Below are 19972 nucleotides of genomic sequence, written 5' to 3'. Positions count from 1 at the left end.
GAACTTGAGCATCAGCAGTCAAACCCCCAGTGCATTACATGGTGTTATGATGTGGAATACTGATAATGAAAAATCATGAAACCATGACACTTTCCCAGTTAATGTTTGTATTTCTGTTTTTTACTATTGTTACTTTAGTTATCTGGGTGTACTAAGCATAGCTTTAAAAAATGCGTATTTCTAAACAAAATCTTTTGCAGCTGTTTGTTTTAATAATTGTGGTGGCTTACAGTAGCAAGCTGTTTTTTAATCTAAAGTTACCCTTTATCTGATTTTGGTCACGGTTGTTAACAGTTTCTTGTACTCATAAAGGAAATAAATAGGTCATTTTTTACTTGATTTTAATGATAAATTTTGCCGGACTAGTATCATGATATTCTTTCAACTGCCAGACAACATCTATTCTGCAATAATCTGTTCTGCAATAGTGCCTATCATGGATTCTCTGATTCCAGAGAAGAGTGCCTTAAATGAATGTGATGTTAGAGAAACAATGTAAATGTCCATAGAGGGAAAAATTTGAAGAATATATTTCTCAGGACTCTATATTATTACTAAAAATATGTATTTACATGATAAGTAAGCCGTCAGTCTTTCAACAAAAATCAAATTTCGTATTCATTTGGTGTTTTGGAGGTGGTGGGATCTATAGAATTTTCTGGTAGTTCTCCAGATGGTGCAGTTTTTGGGTGCTGCTGGTTAGTCGCTTCTCAGAAGAAAGATGTTTTATCCCAATAACTACCTCATTCTTGCTTTTTAACTGAGTGATGATTTCAGATGTAACAAATAAGTGAATTACACAGTGTGTGCTCACATAAACAGGTTGCATTCTATGTAAATCATGTCTGAGATCTGAGTTCCTAGCTAGTTTTCTCAGTATTGAAATTCTAAAAAACAAACTTTATAGAATATTGTCAGCATTGTATAGGCAGACTTTACATTAAACTAGAACAAAACTATTAAAATTCTTTTAATAATACTTTATGCCAAAATTTGCAAACTGATCCTTAGAGTCCTGCATATTAACTTCAAATGACAAGGTTTCTACATTTTTCCCAGCTTCTGCCCACTTGACACTTTCTTACTTACTTGTACTTAATTTTGGCAGTTTAAAATGAAAATGTGTATACATTTAGTACACTGAATTTCATTGTTTTATTCCAATCAATATCTTAGATTTGATTATTTTTTAAATGAAAGATTCTCTTCAAGAAAATACTTCTTAAGAAAAGGCATTTTCAGTACTCAAACCTGTGTTCAAGTCTGACCGTGCAGCCTGCTTCTTATGATGTTTCTACTGCTATAGTCACAATGAATTCTATGTTAATAAGTTGAAGATGGATTTTAATGTTTTCAAACTAGTGAATCCCTGAGTCCTTTGTATGCATCTGGGAAGGAGACGAGGGGTTAAATTCAGATTGTTTGGCAATTAGTTCAGTGATCCAACAACCCCACCTTTCAGCTGAATAACATTGTGGTAAAGACATTATTTTGAGCTTCTTTATATTCAGTTTCATTAGACCTTCCTGTATACTTTATGTAAGCCCCTTGGTATTTGTTTAGCTTGAATAGTCAATAATAAAAGAGCTTAGAGTTGGCTTTAAAGTGCACTTCCTTTTGAAGTAGGAAAAAGAGGATTCAAATTGCCTTATGTACTCAGTTTTATTTTGTTCTCCTTGAGATTGAATACTGATGTCAGAGCAAAACTACCCTGCTGTCCTCAGGAATGTATTCCTTAAAGGGGAATATATTCACTGTGCAGTCCACTGGCTACTATTAAATGTTAATGATATATTAAGAGTAAATATCTCTGTCTCACAGGGAAATAGAGGTGTTTTCCTGGAGTACTTACACTTAGGGCATGTGTGTTGGTATTAGGCTTTGTCTTTGCAAAGTACGCATGTGTGTGTGTGTAAATACCTGTTTGTATATTTATATAAACATATATTTATGAAAGCATGTATTTTGCTTTTAGGAACTAGGCTTACCACGTCTTTGTGAAGAGAAACTTTTTCTCAATTCATTCAGTAATGTTAACAGTATTAACACATCACTGAACAAATTGCCCTCTTGCATTTGCTAATCCTACACTTAAAAGAACTCATTGTAACACGTTTTAATGTTTTAGCTGGATTGGAGATATAGATGAGAATTGCAGGCATAGTCATGTGACTGAAAAATGTCTAAAATGCCTTTCTCTTTGGGTCAACAGTTTGTACTTATGATATCTGAACGAAAGTAGTCTTGTAGTTTGAGGAAAAGATCTCAAAGTCTGTACTTTCGTCTATTGTGTATGTGTGTGTTGGCCTCAGTTTTTCCATATCAAGTCTGATTAAACAACATTTCAGCCATAATTTCACACTAGTAGAAAATGTTATGTTGGAAGAAAAGATTTTTAGTATTTTTTGCAGTGCATCTGGTGAGAGTGACCAATTGTATTTTGACACATCTAACAAATGAGTACTGTGTAACCCTATTTGGTAGATATTAATTAAAGAGTAAAAGGCAAGTTGTCATATATCTCTCTTTTAAGAGTAAACATACCAAAGTCTAATAGGTGTACGGTGGTGGAAGAGTGGGAGAGTTTTTTATTTGTAAATATGACAGTTAAAAAAAAATGTTTACTTGCTGATGAATAAACAGCATGACTGGTTCTCCTAATACATGAAAAAATTCAATTGAATTGAGTAATTAAATAGACGATGACTGACTAGTGAACTAAACTTTTGATAGATGAAAACCCATGCTTCTTAGAATGCATGAAGCTATGTATGTTTGCCTGGAGGATTTTGAGTTGAATTAAATGGAATGAAAGACTATGTATTTATCACATTTCTAAAACATCTATCGCATCCTGTTTGAATTTTTGGGCGTATATGAAGGAATCTTGAAAGGAATTTTTGATTGACCTTGTTTTTTGTCTTTACAGAGTAATTCTCTGTTGGTGCCAGACAGTCTGCGAAGCACAGATAAACGCAGGAATGGCCCTGAATATTCCAATGACATCAAAAAGAGAAAGGTGGATGATAAGGATTCCAGCCACTATGTAAGCAAATCTGCGTCAAAGAAATGATTAATTTATTTGCAGATGCTGTGTTTGTAAGAGAGGTAAAAGAGCTGTGAAGAACAAGGCAATCTATTTCCTGTGCCTGATACAGTATGTGAATATATATGCTGGAGAGACCATTAGTCATACTGTGGAAAAAACAGTGACTCAATAGTTCAAGCTGTTGTTTGGAAATATTCCTTAACAGTAGATAAAGAGCCACGAGTACCCGTTCAGGATTCATGAGTGTTCCAAGACATTTCTTCCAGCAAGGTACATTTCTGGACTGTCCAAAAACCTACTTGTTTAGGTTTATTTGAAGTGGTAAAACTCATTCTTTTGGGGAATCTGGGAAATTTTTCTGATGCTAGTTATCACCAAGCTGAAAAACAGTCACCACTCAAAACTGAATACACTGTAAGGCTGTACCAACTTCCTGAAGCTAGTTTTTGATTGATACAGCACTTGCAGCAGAAAACAACAAAATATTAAACTATGCAGTTTATGCTCTGCATTTTTTATCAAACTTGTGTACTACTTGATTTGAAAGAAGCTCTTCAGCATAACAGTGTGGCGCATGTGAATCTGAAAAGGTTTATGGGCTTTCTACTTGAAGGCTAAAAAGCTCAACCAAATCACAATATGATTCCTGAACAAGCCATGAATAAGGATGGTTTGAGAAAGTTCTGGAAAGCAAATCTTCCATCTAACAGAAATTGTTATCAAAAGTAGGATAGAATATCTGATTTAAATGAGTTCAGTCACTAATTAATTCCTAGTTACTGAAATCCAGGAGCCAGGTGCCTTTTTATTACTCAGTGTTGGAAGTGTAGTTTTTCTCCTCTTGAGCCCAACATATGTTGGGTAGAAAGATCCTACTGTCAGTAATCCTTAAACCAGAGCTACAAGTACAGGGTCTTACTTTCTCCCTTTCTGCCCATCATGGTGGTGTACTGTTGAGATTTTTCAAGTCCTATTAATTCTATTATCACCATTTTCTAATAACAAGGTTTTGATTACAGGAAGGTCTAGCAAACCTCCTCATGTTACTTCCTCATCTTTGAAGGTTCAATATTCTGGTTGCATTTTTTCTTTTAAAATTGTAAAAGGTGTAATCAAAAAAGATGAGCTTGCTTTTCTTGTTGTTTTCTTGGAAAGAAATGGAAAGGATATTGCAGAAGAGAAGTATGGTTTATTTTAGTCTGCATTTTAAATATGCCAGATAAAGACAATAGCAAAATAAAGAATTGAGCAAAACAAAGGTATCTGAAAGCTTCAGATATATTTTGATGTGAAAGAAGGGTTGCTTCTTGTAAGATTTCTCAATTCAGCAAACACAGAACTGCTGAGTTCCAGGTCACTTTAGAGAAGGGTCTTGTAGGGTCAAGAAGTACCACATTTGTCAGAAGGGAAGGACATGAGTTGTAGGAATTTTCGCTATGGAAACAAGATACAAAACGTTTTTTTCCTTTTCTAACTTGTCTAATATTCATGTTAAAACTTGGATAGTTTCAATCTGTGCATTTGTTAGGGAGGAGACTCTTCTGATATGAATATTTCCTCTGGGAGATGCCTCTGATAATCACAGTAAATTTATGTTTCTTAAGATGACCAAGTCAGATGAGTACATTCAAGTATAGCCTTGAAACTGCTTTTGAGCATCTCACAGGTGGTGAATTTTGGTGAATACATCTGCTGTGTCCTATATGCCATAACCTATTCTTGCTTGCTGTATACTTAGTACTTTTCAAGTGATAGCAGGTAATTGGATCTTTTCTGTTCCTTCTCCCATTGCATCCGTTGGTTGGACAGCTTCCTGAGTGACGGACAGAGTCACAATTCTGTCTTTAGTGGCACTCCTGTATACCTATGTGTATAGTATTTCTTAAAGCAATATTACCTACCAAAACAAGGAAAGGCTTGAGTCCACCTGTGGAAGTGGGCTTTATTTTTTTCTTTATTTGTTTTGATATTTATGTTTTGGACTCGGAGGAAATGGTGTTTTACGTTGTCTACAGTGTTAAGTGTTGTAGCCTAAACATTCTGAAAGCGCTGCCAATTTAGTACAAGACACATGAGTCTTCTTTCTGTCTGATTTGTTTGCCTCGAAACTTTTAAAGGAAAGCATACTTATCGGAAATGTCAAACTTACCATGGGGGAGATTTAAGTTTCATCATTCATTTGCTTTGTTTTCTATCCAGAGTCCTTTGAGGTTGAATCAGCATGTGAGAAATCATTAGATCACTATATATTATGATACACAGTGTGTGTGTTTTGGAGGATTGTAGATTGTTTTGGAGATTGAGACTAAGGGGCATTTGAGTTACAACTACAGTGGGGATCTAGGGCAGCTCAGGTGAACAAAGAATTATGTAAAAGAGAGTCAAAACGTAGCTTGAAAAGCCACAATAAAACATTGCAATTTAAGAATGTCTAAATATTTTGGTTTTGTTATGTTAAAATGCTGAAATACATTGACATTTCTGTAGTTTTTTCTTTCCCATAACTTTCAATTTTCAAAACTTTCCTGTCTGGAAATAGAGAAGAAGTCATGTCACTTTGGCAGATTTGATTTGTGAAATAAATGTAAAAAATAGAGTTCTGAGATGTGTTGTTTTGTTGTTTTTTTTTTTTTTAGTAATAATTCCAACAATATGATGGCTACACTGTATGTAATGCCTCCTGTTTTATGAATTTGGCCCACTGCATCAGAGGCAGATATTGGTGGTATGGCAGTAGAGGTTGAACCTTCCCACCAGTATTCTATTATGTTTCATTCCTGTGCAACAGATGGCAGTGGAGGGACAGATTGACAAAATGGTGTCTGATGTGATAATGTGTATGAAGCAAAGGTGTAGAACTAAATTCCTCCATGTGAAACAAATGGCACCCCCTGGCATTCATCAATGCTTGTTGAATGTTTATGGAGACCAAACAGTGGATGTGAGCACAGTGTGGTGATGGGTGGTGTTTCAGCATTGGCAGCAACAGCAGCATGAATGATAAGCCATATACTGGACAGCCATGCACAGTTGTCACGCCCCAAAATGAGTATTTCAAACAGCTCATCTGCAGAAATTGTCTAATAGTGGTGACTGTGTTGAAAAGTGATGTTATGTAGCTGAGAATGTACTCTATCAAATAGTGTTGTTGTGCTCTTTGTATCTATTGTAGTTTCCATGGAAGTAAATCCGAGGCATTGCTTTTGGAGCAACATACATATTAACAGATATGATTAGCACATGAATGAGTTTCGTTTGTTTTTTTTTTTTTGGTAGTAATTATAGTAGTAGTAGAGAAGGGTCTTGGATCTTCTTGTACTTACAATGAGATCATCACCGTTCAAATAGTTGTGGTTTATTTAGATTGTATTACTGAAGCAGAAGTAAAGTGTTACGTTCTGATTTTCAGTATTTGCCCTATTGCCAATAAGTAATGAAATGCTGTTTGTTTTTCTCTAGTAAAATAAAAAAAAATTGGAATAGATAACACATCTTTCTCATTCTCTCTTCCCCTTCTTAACTCTTAATGTACTAATTGAACTATTTATTTGTTTTTAATAGGACAGTGATGGGGACAAGAGTGATGATAACTTGGTTGTAGATGTATCCAATGAGGTAACTTTTTACTTTTAAAAATTTTTATGTTTTTATATTTAATATATAGTTTTAATATTATCCCAAAGAAAACATGAAAGAAAAATGCATTTAGATTAAAAAACAAACAAAAAACAGTGGAATATAGTAAAAATATGCAACAATTGTCCTTTTTGTTAGTTCTGTATTGATTATGTCTTCCTCCTAGCTTCAACTGGCTGTGCTCCTAGCTCTTCCTTCCCCTCTTTGTCTAGATCTGTTCTCTCTGCAGTTATTTTCTGACATTTCATAACTGTTCTGTAGGGGAGAGAGTTGTGATGAGGTGCAGGTGGCTGAAGTTTGCAAACTGCTGTCTCCAAATGAAACAGGAAAACAATACTTGATCTAATGTTTAAGAGTAGGAATACCATTGAAAACATTGTTAGGGGCTTAAAAATTACTAGTTTAACGACCTACTCTAAGAGCAGCATTTTCCATACAGGCATATTTAAGATGAAGTCAGTAAAAATCAGAATGAAATCAGTCCACAACATTTCCTAGTGGTAGTAGCTGCTTTATTGTTTTTTTTTCTCCAAGACTGAGATTTATCTGTGCTATCAGGGTGAAGGAACTGGCTTTCCATTCCTTCATCTTTTATTTCACACAACAAAAAGATGTAGGAGTCCTAACTATGTTGGAGAAATTCCTACAGTGTGAAAAGCACAGGAAGAAATGCTGGGAGGGAATGTATTCAGTACCTCCAAAAGCCCAAATGATTTCAACCAAGTAAAAAAAATGTGTATCCAGTTAAGGATTTCAGTAATCATTTCAGAAGTCCTGGTTAAAATGAAACTGCTCAATAATCAGCCAGTAGACTTACTGCCGTCTAGTGAGGACTGCTTAATTCTTGCTGCTATTCTGATGAGCCAGAGGAGCTTGGAAAACCTACAGAGCTGATGGTGTTGTAGCTTGCTGGGCAGCCTGTTTTGTAAATGAAGAAAGAGAGAAAAGCCTGTTTTGAGTAAATGAAGAAAGTGCCTCTAGAAGACAGAAAGAAAATCGCTTGAGAGATGATTGCAGTTTTTATGTAGATTTAAGGAATGAAGTAATGGAATTTAAAAGTAATAGATATGCTATATAGATATACTTTATATAGTGTTATAAAATCTGCATCTCTCTCTTTTTCTGAAGAAAAAGATGAGCAAGGTGTATATTCCCTAGAAACGAAATTAAATGAATGTTATTCCTATTGAAATGGTTGTTTTCACTAGCATCACATAAAGAACATATACGGAAGCAGTGTAAGCTCATTGCAGTTATTGTAAGCCTTCCTTGTTCATATCAGTTGTCATGCATGCTTGCAATCTATGTAAAGCTGAGTGCAAACTAAGGCAAGTTCTATGTTTGGAATCAATTTATGATATGTGTTTATGATTTAGGTAGTGTGGAATAAGTCCAGATTGCACTTAGTTATGTCTATAATTGATGAAAGGATTTAAGGGCTTTTTTTCTTTCCAAAGAGATAGAAAGCAAACTACTGCTTCATTCAAATATACTGTTTGAATTCTTGGGATTTTTTTCCCTGAATTGATTCTTTAGTTGTGTCGATTACCAGCTCTTAACGGTTCTGTGCTGCTCTTCCTTCTCCATTCTTTTAGGATCCTTCATCTCCACGGGCAAGTCCTACTCATTCACCACGTGAAAATGGCATAGATAAAAGCCGCTTGCTGAAGAAAGATGCCTCTAGCAGTCCAGCATCTACAGCCTCTTCAGGAAGTTCCACTTCTCTCAAATCCAAAGAAATGAGTTTGGTGAGTATTATAAGCAGTCTGTTCTCTAGAGAGATGTTCTTTTTCCTGTAAGGTCTGACTCTCCATTCTTCAGCAACTACTTTTTTGCAGAAAGTGTATGGCTGTAAGAATCTGAAGTACTGTTCTTCTACACCGGTCTAGTACCATTGAGCTTTTTTCCTCAGGAATAATTCCTTCTTCACATTGATTTCCTGTATCTCATGCATTTCTGTCAAATAAGCTGTAAATTTATTAGAGAACACAAGATTCAATTAAAAATATTGTTTAAGAAAAAACATGATTGTGCTTTAAGTCTTTTATAGATCTGTATGTAGACACTAACATGTTCCCAGGCTTTTATTACATTTTTCTAAATGAACTGCTGCTGAAAAACTTTTCAATGAATAACTAACTTGATAAGATTTTATGTCACAGTTTCTTTGATTATTATCAACTGTGGTGGTACTCTGTTTTCACTTCGATTCACTGTGTCCAGTAATCAGGATTTCACACTAAAATAATGTGGTGATGCATACTGTATTTTCCTGAAAAAAAAATTCTTGTGTGTTTTTTTTAATGCCAATGGAAGAAGGAAAAATAACATCTTATTTATTTATTTTTTTTCTTCCCAATTCTGGCAGTAATCAAAAGGTCAGCATTTTTTTTTCACAAGTTAATGTTGTCAGCATTGCATGGATTTATGAAAATTGGCTGAGGGACTAGTTAGTAGGTGCCCAGCATCCCAGCTGCTGTTGTGATAAATTGTGTAATATGGTTTGGATTAAAAATAATACTAATTTAATTTGTTTAATGATACCAGCATGAAAAAGCCAGCACGCCTGTTCTGAAATCCAGCACACCGACTCCTCGAAATGATGTGCCAACTCCAGGCACTAGTGCAACTCCAGGACTTCGTCCTTGTCTTGGCAAGCCTCCAGCAATGGACCCTCTGGTTAACCAGGCTGGTAATGCAGTACTTCTTAAGTTTTTATGGTTCTAAGATTATTTAAATATGCATTTCCATGCAAATGTTAACCAAGTACTTTTTTCTTGATGTTGAGGACTTGATGAGATGCAGATGTTTGGATTAGCAAGAGTTTGAATATTTTTCTATCTTTCATTTTTCTTTGTTTACTTTGTTCTTTATCCTTTTGGAAATAGTCTGGAGACTGTATTTAATGAAAGATTTCTGAGAAGCTTCTAGTACTTAGTCTGAATGCAATCACTTCTCCAGCTCTTTGTTTGAATCTACTAATATTTGCTGCAGTGTAAATCTTGATAAATGCAGAGAGAAGTTTATTTTTGTTATTCAGGCTTGTACAGCAGAGTTGCCTGAGACATGAGCTGTGTAAACCATGCCTGTCAGCTTTACTGCTTAATTTGGCAATGGAGAGATTAATATAAACAGGAAAATATTACAGAAATGGAAACATGGAAATGCTAAAAGAGGTTGTTAGAAGTAATCACTGAGTTCAGATCTCAGTAAACCTTATTTACACTGAATGAAAAGAGGTGGTAGTAGTGATAAATTATGGAAATGTTTCTTAACTGTGTGTGTGCATGTGTGTAAGGGGAAGGTTAGGTACCAAAGGCCAAAATGAAAGTTCTTTTACTTTCTACGCTGTGTGCAGTGAAATCCAATAAAATTACTTGCTTTCATTGTTCCGTAGCTGCAGGTTTGCGCACACCTTTGGCTGTACAAGGGCCGTATCCTGCTCCATTTGGAATGGTGCCTCATGCTGGCATGAATGGAGAACTAACCAGTCCAGGGGCAGCATATGCCAGCCTGCACAACATGTCACCCCAGATGAGTGCTGCTGCTGCAGCAGCTGCTGTGGTTGCATATGGAAGATCTCCTATGGTAGGCCACACATTGTATGCAATCTCAGTTGTGTGAGTTGCAGGTCACTGAGGAAAGCTACATACTTCATTTAGCACTGTTGAATTCCCAAGTTATAAAAGTGCCAGAGGCTTGGCTGCTTCACTGTGTGTTTCACTTCGCTTTGTGGATGGAGAAACAAATCCGTACCTTGAGAACAAAGAATCTTAGTGTATTGATGTATGTTGCTTTTTTTTTCTCATCAATGCTTTGTCTAATTAATAAATGCTAAACTGTTTGCTTATGCTTTAAATGAAAAAGCAGTTTCAGTAGATACAAATCTCTTCACCGGTGCTGTGAACAATTGCTTTTCTTTTGCTGAACAAGATTTGTGATCCTTACAGACACACCAAATTAATTTCCTTGTATTGTGTTCTTTTTGGAGTAAATCAACATGAGAAATCTTAAAGCTCTGTGATAAGGTGTGTTACAAGTAGTTGCTATTGTGGGTGTAGTCACTAAATGAAGCATAGCAGTCATTGCTGCTATCAATCAGAATAACCTGGGAGCCTGATCCCACAAACATATGCATAGCCTATCCACCTGTGAGTTTGCAAGATTGGTCTTAAGCTTGTCATCTTCTGTAAATGAGGCTACTTTCTCAAACTGGACGAATTGTTACATGAAAATGTGGAAATCCTAAATTGCATATGTACTTCTTAAAGCAATAACAATTTTATCTTGATTATAGTGTTCAGAATTAAAATGTGTGTTTGGTTCAGAATTCCTCTTTGGTAGTAGTGTTTGCTGAATGAGAAACTGCAAGTTTGATTTTTAATTTGTTTCCACTGTCAGGTTGGGTTTGATCCTCCTCCTCACATAAGAGTACCTGGAATCCCTCCAAATCTTGCAGGAATTCCTGGGGGAAAACCGTAAGTAACTTTTTAACACTTCGGTAACAACTGCAATATTTACAGAGAATACAAATGTTTTGTATCTGTGAAGAAAAATTCCAAAGGACACAGTGTTTGCTTGTTCCCATGAGTTTTTTTTTTTGGACTTCTTCTGACAGTACTTACAGCATATAAATTCTAGAATGGTAGCTGTCATACCCCCAAACAGACGTGTATGTAACTATTTCCAAGGAAAAGCAATTGAAAGTAAATCCTGCTTGTTTGTTTAAGTTTCTTGATCATAAAGGAAGTTAAAGGAAACATAGACAGGAAGATAGTGGTAAAATGTGTAAGGAAAAACAGTTTGAAAGTCAAATTCTGGCTGTACCAAGCACAAATGTGTAGTACTAACTCACAGACTCCTTGTCTGGCTCTTGTTTTAAAAGCACGAGGATCTGAAATGGTTACTTTAGCAGCTGATGCACATGTTGTATAATAGACCAGAGTTTAAAAAATGTTTGTATAACTATGCAGCTGGAGAGCAAAAAGATAAGGAATCTTTAGTGCAGTTGGGGATATATAGATGTAGGTTAATTTACACAACAACTTCTTTTTATTGAATAATTTTAATTATTAGTGAAGGAATGCTTAAATAAAATGCTACTGTGATGTCCTGACTTACAGAGGCAACAGAAATAAATTCATGAAAAACTATGCATCAGTGTATTTATTTATTTTCCCCAATAATTTGGTTTTAGTAGGATGGGGAAACAGAGCTTATCTGTTTTCTTGGAAATAAAGGAGCAGAGAGAATTAAAACAACTTTTTGACTTTGTTAGGACAACCTCATTTTTTGGCCTACCTTCACTCTTGTTAATCAGTCCTGACTTGTCTTTCAGAAAAAAGCTGCAGTTAGAGTAGCACCTCACAATCTAGGTACATCATTTTGAAATCAACTGCAGCCAGTGCTCAAGTAATCTGCTGCATGCTGTCTTCTGTACCAATCTATTACGAGATTTTTGGGAATTAACTGGTATAACTTTTCCTTCTGCCACTTCAGAAACAAATCAGAAACTACTGTTTAATTTATAAGACATATAATTTAGAAAGTTACATGTATACACACACATTTGTCTTCGTATTGAACTCCTATTAATACATACTGGTAAATTGTCAGCAATTCAGACACCCTTAAAAGTGTTAACCACTTTGCAGGTAAAAAGACGTGCTTTCTTGTACTCTTGTACAGCAGTATGAAAGCAGAAGACTTCTTAGATTATAATAGCCATCCTAGATATGTCTTTATTGTTATCCTCCATGCTTCTGAGAACTGGCATAGCTAACTCTTGGCAATGTGAGAAACCTGTTAGATCTTGGGTTTACTTGAAGTTAGTGGTATGTTGACAAGACTGCTGATGTGAGGTGTCTGAGTTGGTGTTATGTATCAGATCGTAGTGTGTTTAAATTTAGCACAGTAAGGAACATGCTTCGTTCTTAAAATATTTTCTGTCAAGGGTCAAACTCATTCTTGCTGACTTCAGTAGAATTTGGCATTCTTACATAAAATATTTTTGAAGATTTCATAATGTGATGGGTGTAAGCTTTTACTTCTAATCAAATGTATTCACAGGCTTCCAGTGACATATTCCATTATTCCATGCCTAGCCATATAAAATATGAAAACCTATTTTTGTTCAGTCAGGATTGTTCTGTGACTAAGTCCTAATTGTTGCACTTTTCAAGGCAGAAAAACAGTGCTTGTGTAACATTAAACTTTGTATTATGTTATTTTATAGCCAAATATAGCTCTGTTAATTTTTTAATTTAGTCTGTTCAGCACTTTATTCGAACTGCTTCACAGATCACTAACTTTGAGACAGTTTCTATTCTTGATTTGATTGATGTGTTCCATAATGTTTTTCACGGTCATAGGAGCCAGTCATTTCCTGTAAAGGAACTTATTTGCTTATCTTCATTATATGTTTTTCAAATCTAAAATTTCAGACACTGAACTCTTGTCATTCCAGTGACAACTTTAGAATCATCTGTCTTCATCTTGTTTGGCTACATCTATCCAGATGCAGTCTTAGCTAAGTTGCACTGCCTGCAATTTTTTTCAATAGTCCTCTTTTTCATTAGGCAAGTCTCCTGTATTGTCCACACAGAGTACAGGTGTTATATACTCAGGCAAACTAGTTGAGTACTCTTGGTTTATTTTCAAAAACTGCTTTACCAAAGATTACAAGCAAGGTGTCACACTGAACTTATTTTTTGAGATCTGGAGTTTTAATAAGTGAATATATCAGATTAAGTTACTGAATCTCCAGCTGTAAGTATATGTACGCTCACTGCTATGTGCTTTTAACAACAGCATTGCAGGGACTGTTTGTACACTCAGCCTTGCTTACAAGAGAAAATCATGTTTCTTCCCAAAAGAGTGACATGTCTGGTAGCACCTAATTTTATTTAACCCCTGTGCATTCTGGGATCTGGCCTAGCTTGTTAGAAATCAATAGCCTCTGAAGAGTCTACTCCTAGTCTTTTATCTACTCTTACCAAGTGAATATACTCTGAAAAGCTTGTCTGTTGCTTGCCTTGTTTTGTAGCTAGGCTAGATGTCTTTACTACCATCTTTTTATCTTCCTGAATGTGAATCTGACAGTTTTGTTTCCTTCAAAATTACTAGCAAAATTATTTGGACAATCAAGGTAGCAACCTAGTAAGCTTGAAGTCTTCACTAATTTCTTATCTATGCGACTGAGCTAAGTTTTGCATTTGATAACAAGCAGTTATTTATTTGCTATGAGGCTTATTAGCTTGTCCATATTAATTTGATATTTCTGTGTATGCTCATGTGGTCTCATATGTTTTAATATTCTTGGTATCATTGTGTCTTCTTACTAGTAATTTATTCTTTTCTTAGCAGTTGCTCTTGTCTTTTTTTTTTTTGTTCCCCCCAACTTTCCAAATTGCCTTACATGATCATCATCTAAGCAGTAATTATCTTTTTCTTTGGTGCTATTTTGGACATATACATATGATGTCAGAGTCTTACATTCTGTTTTTTGATACATTTAATTATGCCATATGCTATAGGTTCTTGGTATGTTGCTATCAATGTTTCTTGCTTTGTGTAGCCTTTAAACCCTTTAAAGTAATAATTTAGTTTTTAGTAGTCTTGTGGATTTCCCCAGAATGTGAACCACATCTTATATTAGTTGGATGAGCAACTGAGCATAGATTTTCAAGCTCTTTGATGAGATTTAAGTCCACAGCATTGCTCATCTGGTATCTATAACTTTGAAGTAATGGTAGTACTGAGAACAGTTGTGTTTCTCAATATTCATGCTTCCAATAAAATTATATTTCAAATGTTTTACGCAGACACTGACAGAGATGAAAAAATTCTTTCCTGTTAGCAGAAAAAGGGAATTTCATTTGGTAAACTTTAGCTTTTGCTCAAGAGAGGAAAAAAAAAGGAATTTTTCTGTTCACGTAATCATTCCATTTGTTCAGTGAATGTACAATGAGAAATATTTTAAAGGAGTGTTAATTTTATTATATTCTAGAATAAAATATAGATTTCCCACTTGCTTTTTGATACTTTCTAAATGTTTCTAGAGACCAGTTGGTGGATGTGAGCACAGTGAGGGATGTGTGGTGCCTCTCAGCAGTGATGACAGTGACAATGGGTCACCTCCACCAGTGCAGATTTTTATGAGTGTGCCATGCAGGGTCTTCTTTGTCACTGGCAAAAATGCATAGCTAACAGTAGTACCTATGTTGAAAGACAGTGTTTTGTAGCTGAGAATTTGCTCTGTTAAATAGTGCTTTGTGTTCTTTGTATCTGTTGTAGTTTCCATGAAAATAAATAGGAGAATGACTCATCATTTTGAAAGCGCACTCATCAACAGAAAGAACTTTTGTGTTCTGCTTTTGTGTTCTACAGCTAGAGTATTTTTGTGCCAGCTAAAGAATTCTGTTTGAATTCTTGAATAGAGAGATGAAGTGGAAGTCTTTTTTTTTGTAGCATAGTATTTTAAGTTCACAGGAAGTGCATACATTATATCTATTCTTAAGATAATAGTTAGGTATTTTAGCTGTTCTGCCATGTTCTTGGCCAGTGAATTAATGTGTAAGCTTGTTGTGTAAAAATTTATTTGAAGAGGAGGAGGAATTAGTTCTAACTTCTGTCAGCAAGTCAGAGAATAGTCTTATAACTGTTATTTCTGTTCTAAGTCTTGATCTAATATTTGTTCTTCACACCAATACAGTTCTTCTGTATTGTATTATTTCAGTGTTTCCATAATACTTACTTAAGTATAAGTGTAAATATAGATATAAATTAATATGTTCTTAGAATCTTGGAATCACGGAATTCTTTGGGCTAGAAAAGACCATTCAGATCATCTAGTTCCAGTGCCCATGCTGTGGATAGGAACACCAAATTTGTCCAAAGCCACATCCAACCTGACCTTGAATACTTCCTGAGATGGGGCATTCACATCTTCTCTAAGCAAGCTGTTCCAGTGCCTCATCACTCTCATAGTGAAAAATTTCTTCCTTATATCTAATCTAAACCTACCATCTTTTAGTTTATCAAAACATTACTTCTTGTATCTGCCCACATAAAAAGTCATTCTTCATCTTTTTTGTAAGCCCCTTCTAAGTACTCAAAGACTGCAGTGAGGTCTCTTTGAAGCCATCACCTCTCGAAGTTAAAACAGCTCAGCTCCCTCAATCTGCCTTTATAAGTGCTCCAGCCTTCTTATTGTCTTTGTGGCCCTCCTCTGGACCCACTTTAATAGCTCCACATCTTTGTTATGCTGGAAGCCCCAGTCCTGGATGCAGTACTCTGAGTGGGGCCTTATAAGGACAGTGCAGAGGGGGATAGTCACTTCCCTCTCCCTGCTGGCTATCCCTCTTTTGATGCAGCTGAGGATACTGTTGGTCTTCTGGGCTACAAGTACACACTGCTGGATCATGTCCATCTTCTCATCTCTCTGAACCTCTAAGCTGTTCTCCACAAGGCTGCTTTCAAGGAATTCTCCCAGACAAAAGGCCCCGCAGAAGTCTAGGTAGATGTTATAGATCAGTCTTATCAACCGATGCAGTCCTCTATTATACAGGGGCACCATGCATAATCTGCCCTTCATGAAGACATGCTGGCTATATTAGATTACTTCCATATCTTGCATGGGCCTTGACATAGATGCTAGGAGGATTTGTTCCATGATCTTCCCAGGCACAAAGGTGAAGCTCTCCAGCCTTTAATTTCTTACATTTCCCCTCCTTCTCTTCTTAACAGTGAGAGTTATGGTTACCATTTTTCCAGCTATGGGAAGCTTTACCTGACATGAATTTTTAAATATGAGAGTGCCTTGGCAACTACATCAGTCAGTTCCTGCAGGACCCTGGGATGAATGTCATCAGGTCCTATAGGAAATATATATGTTCAGTTTCATCAGATGTTCTCATTTTTGCTTATAGTGGGAGAGACTTTGTTCCCCAAAGAAAAACTGTGTTTCCAAGGTTGGAAAAGTTGGAGCACCAAAATACTCCTCATTTTCAAGGACACAGATGTGTAATTAAATTATCTCATTAAAATTCGGTTAATTCTTACTTGTTTGTAGGTAAGAGTATAGTAGGATGCCACATCAAACTTGAGCCAGTAATATGCCCTTGCTGTTAAGAACTCTAATATTATCTCTGTCTGCTTTATTACCAGTATGTCAAGAGAGGTGGTTCCTCTCCTCCATTCAGCATTGATGAGTTTGGAGTAGGGAGCACTGTGTCCAGTCCTGGGCCACCAGTACAAGATAGACATAGACATATTGGAAGAAGTGGCATGAGTTGTCCAGAGATATTGTGTAGTCTCCTTCCTGGGAACTCTTCAAAAGCTGCCTGGACATGGGCCTGGGCAACCTGCTGTAGGTGTCCCTGTTTGAGAAGGGGTGTTAAAGCAATGTTCCTTTCCAACCTAGAGGGTTATGTGACCTGATGGAAAGGTAACCTAGGACTCTAGCACTTAAGCAGCAGATAAATTATTTGCATTGGTGCCTCTGTTACTCTATTCTTCTGAAAGAAGCTTACTTCATCTAGGGAGTGTTGGTCTTGCAAATTATACAAGTTTCCTTTGGGCTCAGTTATGAAGGGGATAGAAGAGAAAGGCATTTGAAATGAAAATTGCTGTAACGTAGTATGTAGTAGACATTACTAGACAGTGTTGATGTTAGCCTGATATACTATATGCCTTTGAGCAAACAGGAATATTTACTTTTTTGTGTATTTGTATTGGCAGAGGAATGGGGATTTGGCAATGTGTAGCCATTTTTCTTAAGCAGTGGATTACTGATAACTTGCGCTGTAACAAAAGCTGCTTTGACTTCTAAGAAGCTACCACTGGTCTTTTTGATGACTGCCATTTTGAGGGGTGATGAGTCTTGGAAGCAAATGCATGACCATGATGATAAAAATGAAGCTTTTAATATGATGTAATCAGACTTTAAATGTGAATATACTGGTAAGATTATACTCAATTAAAATTACATTGAGATAAATTTCTGGAATTTCAGAGCAGAAGAATCATCTCAATGCTACAGTGCGCATGGAACACTTCAAAAATGTTTCTATTGTCTTTTTCTCACCCCATTTCAACAAGAAATGTGAAAGCTGTGTATATGCTCAGTCATATCAAAACACTATTTAAGTGCTTTAAATTGAACGGAACATCTAGGTTGTATTCAACTATAGGATGGTTAAAAAAAAAAAGACAAGTGGATTATTCATCTTGAATGTAATGGGAACAATTGCTCGATACTTGTTTAATTGTTTTTCTTATGTCCATGATAAAAACAAGGGCAGACTTGAAACTACAGAGTTTTGCAGTTCTGTGTACTCTTACTGTTAACGAAAAACAAATTGATCTGTAGCCCAGGATGGGGCCTAGCTTTTAAGCCTAACAAATGCTGTGAGTGCTTAGTTCTGTACCTGAACCTGAGCAGTTGCAGCCTTGAGCACTTTTGTTGCTACTCTTCTTCTTCACTTATCCTTTGTCTCACCTGTTTGGTGAATAGCTTCTCTGGGACAGTTCTGTCTTAACTTCTCTTCACAGAAATGGTACAAATGCCTCTGTCAGCCTTTACCGTTTATGTAATTCTTTATACAAAAAGAAAAAAAAGGGGAAAAAAGGGAAAGAATCACAGAAACACCAGGGTTGGAAAAGGCCTACAAGATCATCCAGTCCAACCATCCACCTATCACCAGTAGTTCTCACTAAACTGTATCCCTCAACACAAAATCCAAACATTCCTTGAACACCTCCAGGGTGTGTGACTCCACCACTTTCCTGGGCAGCCCATTCCAGCACAAGGATTCCATGGGAGGAGATGCATCTGATACACTTTGCAACTTGTATACAAATAAGGGAGTAAACTTCCTTATATGGCATTTCTCATCAGTTTTACTTGTCACCTTTTTTGTTTCCTCATTCTCTACTTGTGCATTCTCTGAGCATATCTTCAGCTGACTTGTCCAACCACAAAACATGAATAAGGCACAGGAATTGCGTGTGTATGGACTTGACTTCTTCTTTGGTTTATAGCAATTACTAATTGCTAAAATATAGTCAATTACCTTTTGCTCTTACCCTCTGGTGAGGACTGCGGTACTGCTTTGTATGACACTACTGTTATCTTCTGTGTGAAATAAAAATAGAGCCTTCTCTATTTTCTTCTCTCTCTGAATATCTTCTTCTCAGCTCCTAGGCATATTCAGTTGCTTTAGGAAACAAGCCCAACTACATTGTGATATCTATTACAGATCCAGAAATCTTACTTGTTCCTTTCTTTCAAACTGTGCAATACTTGGAAACATGCAATAAAAAACTTGAAAACTACTCACTTAGAACAAAAAATTAAATTGAATTACCTACTCTTTGGTCCGTTGAAGATCAATGCTTTAACTTGAACTATAGTAACCAAAGATTTATGAGGAAGAAGATATATTTGGAAAAGAATGCACAGTCCTGAGAACAAAAATAAATTAGAAAAAAATAATAGTATAATTGGGAGAAGGTATCCTATTAGTAAAAACGTTACTTGTTTTTCACCACTTCGCTCTCTTGAATAAGAAAGCAGTGAGTGTAACAGCAGTATCTCACCAGTATAATATAAACAGATTTTGCAGTACTATTTTCATTATTTTTAAAAACAAAGAAAAAATACCACCCTGAATCTGAAACCTTTTTGTTGCTTTCTGTGCCCTGGTCTTCATGCTGAACTGATTTTAATCATCACAATTAATTCTGTGTACTTTCCCTAAGGAGTAATGGTTTATGACTGCTGAGACTCGATTCCTCAACCTTGAGTTTTCATATGCTTGAGATCGTGCAGTGTGTAAATACAGACATTGCAGAAGTGCTAAAATTACCTGGGAAACAGAGCCTTTCAATTGTTCCAAAATACTTATTCAAGATGATATAATTATGAGAGACAGTGAGGTGGGTTGAGAACTGGCTGACTGGCAGAGCGCAGAGGGTCGTCGTTGGTGGTGCAGAGTCTGGCTGGAGACCTGTAACCAGTGGTGTCCCCCAGGGGTCTGTGCTGGGTCCGGTCTTGTTCAACATCTTCATCAATGACTTTGATGAGGGGATAGTGGCCACCCTCAGCAAGTTTGCTGATGATACGAAGTTGGGAGGATTGGCTGACACGCCTGAAGGCTGTGCTGCCATTCAGCGAGACCTGGACAGGCTGGAGAGCTGGGCAGTAAGAAACCAGATGAGGTTCAACACAAGCAAGTGTAGGGTCTTACACCTAGGGAGGAATAATTGCATGCACCAATACAGGCT

The 19972-nt window shown here is 36.3% G+C and overlaps 1 protein-coding gene across 5 annotated transcripts in view; it reads left to right on the top strand.

Annotated features, from left to right (window-relative positions):
- TLE1 (TLE family member 1, transcriptional corepressor) overlaps positions 1-19972 on the top strand; it is a 78806-nt gene that overhangs the window by 41452 nt on the left and 17382 nt on the right. For all 5 annotated transcript variants that reach the window (XM_031557324.1, XM_031557325.1, XM_019610529.2 and 2 more), the window contains 6 exons: positions 2930-3046; positions 6611-6664; positions 8281-8433; positions 9233-9377; positions 10083-10273; positions 11087-11163. In XM_031557324.1, coding sequence (XP_031413184.1) covers positions 2930-3046; positions 6611-6664; positions 8281-8433; positions 9233-9377; positions 10083-10273; positions 11087-11163 — 737 coding nt within the window. The remainder of the gene's footprint in view (positions 1-2929; positions 3047-6610; positions 6665-8280; positions 8434-9232; positions 9378-10082; positions 10274-11086; positions 11164-19972) is intronic.

This window comes from Meleagris gallopavo, chromosome Z (assembly GCF_000146605.3).
Source record: "Meleagris gallopavo isolate NT-WF06-2002-E0010 breed Aviagen turkey brand Nicholas breeding stock chromosome Z, Turkey_5.1, whole genome shotgun sequence".
Lineage (NCBI taxonomy): Eukaryota > Metazoa > Chordata > Aves > Galliformes > Phasianidae > Meleagris > Meleagris gallopavo.
This window is presented reverse-complemented; position numbering and strand designations above follow the sequence as displayed.